The following is a 6,566-nucleotide window of genomic DNA, read 5'->3' as shown; positions in this document are numbered from 1 at the left end:
AGTTTTTTAAAAATTATAGTATCTATTTTTGGCAAACTAAATTAAAAATGGTTTTGAATAAGCACAAACAACACAAGTGTGTTTGATAAAATAATTTTTAAAATTTAAAAATATTACAGTAGATATTAATGTAACAATTAAATTTGGATATTAATAATGTGTAAGGTTATATTAGATTTTTTAATTTTGATAAGCGCAAATCAATTTTAGAAAGTTCTCTTTTAGGCGTTTTTAAAAGCTATAAGTATAAGCACATAAATTTTTTAATTTATCAAATACAAAACGAAGTGTTTGTACTTTTGAAAAGTACAACTTTTCGAAAAGATTTACCAAATTAAGTTTTAGGTTTGCATAAGCTCCAAATAAAAATGGCCAACAACTATTATCATCCGAAGTTATGTATTAGTTGTTCATGAAGAATATATAGAAGGTGATGATGGTTACCTTACGATGGTTATGATAGTTATGTAATTTTGGTAATATTGGTAATATTTAAAAAATGTTGTTAAAATTAAAGTAATAATTTTTTAATTTTTCTTTAATCAAGTGAAAAAAATAGCATCCTAATTTTAATAAAACATTTTAAATATTCTCAAAGTTGTACAGCTAACCACCATAATGGTAGTTATTATAGCATGCATCTATATAGAATGAAATGTTTATATTTTAGATGATTCATTCATAAGCCAAATTTAGATAATTTTGTTCACTAGTCTTCTGTTATTAGGAATTTGAATATTCACTAGTATGTGTTTTATTAATTTATTTTTATTTTTATTTTATCTTATCAAGTATATATTAGTCCAAAATCGAATCTTCATGTAAAAGTTTACATGATTTAGTCATGTCTTGACTTTCCCCATCCATTAAAAAAATAGTCCTATGAATAAGTGAAAATCAATACATAACAAGATCAAGTGAAATTTTCACATAAAATGATCTATTTGTATCTTGTCTCATTGTCTTGAGAAAAACAAGTAGAAACATTTCTCTTTTCAAACTTCAAATTTTATTGGAATCAATCAAAGAATAACAGCGTTTAAAGCTTCAGTGCTCTCCAACCATAATAGCCAACACATGGAGATAGTGTTCATTTCAAGAATCCATGAACAAACACGGGACTTACACAAATCCTTCATGCAACAACATGGGGTTTGTATTAATGTTCTTTTTCTAGCAAAGCAAAATGTTTTGAGCTTGCAATGCCAACTAATCAAACAATCAAATAGTCTTCTTCCCATTTCTGTGATTCACCATCAACATTAATTATATTGATTTCATCTTTGAGCAAAAAGAAACTGAAAGCAGCATTGTTAATTGGACACAATTTTCATTTTCATCAGAATATGGGAGCAATTGGAACATATAGATATTCTCATTCTAAGCTAAGATCAGCAAAAGCTCTTAATAGCCCTTGTTTCCACGAATCCGAGCTCTCATATCAACCTGATAACAATGAAAATGAAGTTAGATGTTTAATTTTAATATCACCCTCAAGCATGCAAATATTAACAAATAATGGATAATGATACTCATCATTTTCTTCACCAACTATGTACATTTTACTATTTTACATATCATATACAAAAAGAGAACGATTCTTGAACGCGCTCTTTTTCGTAAATGGAACCAATTCATACTCCCTTCTACCATTGTACGTCGTGTGAAGCCAGTTAATTTGGGTCCAACAATGATGGAATGGCGTGAGTCATCTTGGCCTATGTGAGAAATGTACATACAACACAACTCTTGCAAATGCAAATATAGAAAAGTGCACCAGAATTCAAATACAAACCTAAATATGCTGTTAGTGACTTATTGCCAACCAACACATACAAGTAGATACCATGAAGATCTTAACTAATTAGTTTCTAGAAAGATTGCAGTTTAAGGCTGAAGGGATGCCACATCATATAGACTAAGTATATATACACTTAATTATCAAAACATTTCAACATTGGTTGCAAGTGATCAATATTTTCTTAATTTAGATTACATAATAATGAATAAAGACAACTGGTATTTTAGAGCATTTCAACGAATTTACTTGGCAACATAAATGACAATTGCCAAAACTGTCCTCATGTACTTTTTTTCATCTTTCACTGGTATTGCGATCGATCCTATTGTTAGAAATCTGACTAATCTAGTTCAAAAAACAGTGCCGTCTTTTCCACTACTGGTTTTGAAAGTTGAAGCAAAATGGATTAACCACACCCTCCCTTGTTTGTTGGATTGTAGCATGCATTCTCATTAATCATCAAGACTAAATTCCCCTTACCCACCATGCTTTTTAACCGTATATCGGTTATCAAAATCTTGGTACATTCCTTTTGAGATACAATAGTTTGAAAATAAGCAACCAAATAATTCGGTTGAACTCCAATAAGATGATAAGTTGATGTTAGTGTTAAGTTAGCAACAAAAACAACTACACATATAATGAAATACTGAACCTTCATTCAATTCAAGCACAAAACAAAGAATATGACAAAATACCAAAACAAAAAATTATATTGTATATGCATTTGAAAATCACATAAAAATGAACCAAGATCAATTCAAAAGACACAAACAAGAAACCAAGAATAACAAGTACCTGGCCTCTCTTGCAATTGAAATAGGTTTCCCTCAATCCCACACATTCACTTGGTATTGATGGAGTCTTCTCTCCAACACACTCCCTATAAGGTCTCTTCTCAACCTATTCTCCAACACAAACACACACATTTATAATCAAACATTGCATAAATGGTGAATAAATATATAGAATTTTTGAATTACAGCAAAAAAACAAATCATCCAAAAGAACCTTAACACAATCAGATTCACTGAGGCACTTGACCAGCTCCGTGGCCAACCCTTTGCAAGACTTAGACATATTCTCCACACCCACTTTCTATTTCACCTCTCCTAACTTCAAAAACCCCAAAACCACATCAATTAACATACACACACTAAAAAATAAATAAAAATTGAATTTTGGTTGCGAACATGAACAAAAAGTTTTCACCTTGAACCACTTTAAGGGAACTGACTTTCCTTCATCTAATAATCTTACATTCAAAAATTAAGGGTTCCAGAAAAAAACCAAGCAGGTATTTTATGGGGTTTAAGCTAAAAGAAGGACCTTTTGGTCATTTCACAAACAAAATTCAACCCGGGCCCAAATTGGTTGGACCGGCCCAAGAATGAAAAATGTGTCCTTTTTCTGAGCCGGAAAAGAAGGGTCTCTCACGCTCACGCATACGGATACACTTTCACAAACCCTTTCAAGTTTCATCAGAGAGAGAGAGAGAAGAAGAAGAAGTATCATCAGGAGAAGATAATGTCGGGTGTGGGGCCCATATCGCAGGATTGGGAGCCAGTGGTGATAAGGAAGAAGGCACCAAACGCTGCGGCCAAGAAGGATGAGAAAGCTGTCAATGCTGCTCGCCGCGCCGGAGCTGAGATTGAAACCGTCAAGAAATGTATATTTGTTTTGCGGGTTTTTGTTTGATTTTTTTTTAAAAAAAAAAGGTTTATGTTTTTGTGATGCTTTCACTTCTAGGTCGTGATATGCTTTTTTGGTTTTAATGGGTTTAGGTTAGAATCATGATGAGGAAATATTTGAAATTTTGGAATAAAATCGATGGTCTGCTTTATCTTTTGTGTATTTGTTTTCTGTGATGACTTATTTAGCGCATAGGGGATTAGGGTTTTTGTTGATGATTTGTGGAATGGATCATTTGGGATGACTAAAAGTGCTTTTTTCTTTTTTCATTGATGTTTTTCTTTTCTGATGTTGGTAGGTACTTGTTTATTTGGTTGCATATTGGCCAAGGAAAAAAAAAGGAAGTAAATCTGTTCTAGAATGAAAACTTGTTTGTGAATCTATATTGTTACTGTTGTTTGAAGGAAGAAGAAAAAAAAGACTAATTTCATTCCTCTAATCTGAATTCAAGTGTCATGGTCTATCTGCGCTATGCTTGTTGTTTGATTAGGAATTGATCAAATCATGAGAGTATTAATGCATAGCTCCCTCAACTGATAATTGGTCTGCATATGTTTTAAAAATATAGAAACATCTTGTGTTGATACTTGATAATGACATTCAATTTAACTTGTTATTTCGTGTTCTCCACAGCAAATGCTGGAACAAATAGAGCTGCCTCTAGTAGCACTTCTTTGAACACCAGGAAGCTTGATGAAGAAACCGAGAATCTTCACCGTAAGTACATGTTATTTGTCTATTCTATGCTTCTGCTTCACCTACATTGTAATAGAAATCCTGATCAGCTTTAAGAAGTAGCAACTTGATGGATTTATTGTTTCTCTGCATTTGGCATTTGTATCAAGGGTGCTTGTATTCTTGTAGAGAGAGAAAGTGCTTGGCTTTGTTTATATTAGCTAATCACATCACTTTCCCATTTGACTAGTTTTAATCATTTGATGGAGTCTACATGGTTTTGAAACTAATATGCATTTGCATGTTACTATAAAATATGTTTTGCCTTAGCATTTTAATTTGGCTTATTTTTCAATTTTCATATATTGTTTGGCTCGTGTTTTAAGTACTTCTATTTTTCCACTACTATATCAGATACCTAAGTGGATGTCTATTGTTACTGTGTTACCTCTCCTTTTTTCTTTTTTGACTTGCACATGACTTAATTGCTCAGCCTCTCGCACAATACTTTGAATAACAGACCACTAGTGAGCAGTGTTTTGAAATTGCGGTTATGGCGTGGCGGGTTTTGACCTTGCCGCCATATAGTAGTTGCCGCCACGTGGTTTTCACGGCGAGCGAAATGGTGGCCGCAATTGCGGTGGCGCCATGGCGGAACGCAATGTAAATGGCGGAAATTGCGGGGTTTTTCGGATTTTTCAAAAAAATCTGAGGGTGTTTCGGGTAAATTAGGAAACCCAAGTGATCCCACTAACCCTAATAATCAGCCTCTTATTCAAAAACTCCCTTCTCTGCCTCATCTTCACAAAAACTTCTCTCCGTTTCTGTTCTCTGCGACGCTGCTCTCTGCGCCACCCATCGCCACCACTCGTCGCGCGGCTCCGATCATCCCTGCTCATCATCACAGCCACTCCTTGCTGCTACTGCTAACCACGGTTCCCTCTCTGGTCCTATTTTTTTTCTTCTCTCTCTTCCCTGCTGCCCCTTCTTTATAGACGTTATCAATAATCAGTGTTAAACCTTTCTTCTTCCAATTTTTTTTTTCCATTCAGTTCATTATGTCCACTTCTAGACAAGCCCTTCTTTATAGATGGTTTATAGTTTTTATGTTTTATGTCTTCTGTTTTATGGCTTCCTTATGACTTTTGAGTTATGATATGAACTTGATGTAGAAAGTTGCTTATATAGATAGATTTTAGTTTATTATATTTGCAATTTTCTGCATGTTTTTTTGTATATATATATGTGTGTGTGTGTGTGTGTGTGTGTGTGTGTGTATTTTAGGTAATCCGCTATTTCCGCCATTTTCCACAATGCCATCCGCTATAATTTTATGGCGGATTTTTGGCTCACCGCCATGAGCTGCCATCCACCATCAAAAACTATGCTAGTGAGAGCAAAAATGGCAAGGAATGCGGTGACTTATATATCATTGTTAATGAAAGAGCATTCAGTGTTAGAAGATGATGCTCCTGAAATTGTCTTTCTTTTGTAGCATTTCAATCTTAGCGTTAACAATTTCGATCATATAATGTTGGTCTTTTGAGATTAACCGAACATATGTTCTTGGTCTTTTTGGTATAATAAACTTGAAATGAATTCAAACCCCTTTGAGGCTAATGGACAAATTTTGCTTTTGCAACTATTTTATTTAATGTTTGAGTCTAAATCTGCCCAGGTGCCCTATCATTTAGGCCTATATATGCAATGATATTCATTGCATTGTTCCTGTTTCAACTTTCAAGATATTCCTGAAAAATTAGCACAACTTCCACAGTCACTGCCAAGTGGAGAACATGTATGATGCGATTTAATTGGTTACTTTCTGAAATTGATTTCAGTTTAAAAAATTATGTTGCAACAACTACAATGGTATATAAAATAAATTGCAAGAATAGGCATTATAAATTGGCAAAATAGATGTTGATTTCATAGTAATATATCCTCCAGCTTCTCCCTTCCCTGTAATGTACTTTTTCTTGCTACTATAATTGATTGATGCGAATGAAATTATATTTAACATACTATCAAAATGAACATTGTGATGTCGTTCACACATTATATTGGGCAGAGCTTTGTGTAAAACTTATGGTTTCTTAATGTTGGTAGTTCTTGTTTATAAATTTTAATTACATCCATACCACTCTAGTTGAAGAAACTTTAAGAGCATCTCAGGTACCACAGGTGCTGTATGATTTGTAGAGATTCAACTTGTTTCATTGTTCCATGTCCTCAGCTTCTGATTCTGAGCATTTTTCAGCAAAATTTCTTTGTAGTTAGTACCATTTTTATTAGAAATTGAAAGTGGATTTCTTCTCATGGTATTTCTGACTGTACTCAGACGACCGTGTACCATCAGAACTAAAGAAAGCCATCATGCAGGCCCGACTGGACAAAA

General features: G+C 33.7%; 2 protein-coding genes across 2 annotated transcripts; one reads left to right on the top strand and one right to left on the bottom strand.

The window, feature by feature from the left end:
* Positions 1-1,093: 1,093 nt before the first annotated feature.
* Positions 1,094-3,149, bottom strand: LOC107624663 (mitochondrial protein pet191 homolog). Its single transcript, XM_016327119.2, has 4 exons — positions 3,014-3,149; positions 2,813-2,917; positions 2,600-2,704; positions 1,094-1,446 (listed from the first exon to the last, which is right to left on the bottom strand). Exons 2-4 carry the CDS (start codon positions 2,879-2,881, stop codon positions 1,405-1,407), a joined length of 216 nt encoding a protein of 71 aa, XP_016182605.1. The 5' UTR covers positions 2,882-2,917; positions 3,014-3,149; the 3' UTR covers positions 1,094-1,404.
* A 71-nt stretch (positions 3,150-3,220) lies between these two features.
* LOC107624662 (multiprotein-bridging factor 1b) lies at positions 3,221-6,562 on the top strand (the record flags this gene model as incomplete). The annotated part of the gene is made up of 3 exons (XM_016327118.2): positions 3,221-3,470; positions 4,127-4,210; positions 6,510-6,562. Coding segments are annotated over exons 1-3 (279 nt in total), but the record flags the coding sequence as incomplete, so codon positions are not given.
* Between the last annotated feature and the right edge of the window lie 4 nt (positions 6,563-6,566).

The sequence above is a fragment of the Arachis ipaensis genome, unplaced genomic scaffold (assembly GCF_000816755.2).
Source record: "Arachis ipaensis cultivar K30076 unplaced genomic scaffold, Araip1.1 Aipa830, whole genome shotgun sequence".
Classification (NCBI taxonomy): Eukaryota; Viridiplantae; Streptophyta; class Magnoliopsida; order Fabales; family Fabaceae; genus Arachis; species Arachis ipaensis.
This window is presented reverse-complemented; position numbering and strand designations above follow the sequence as displayed.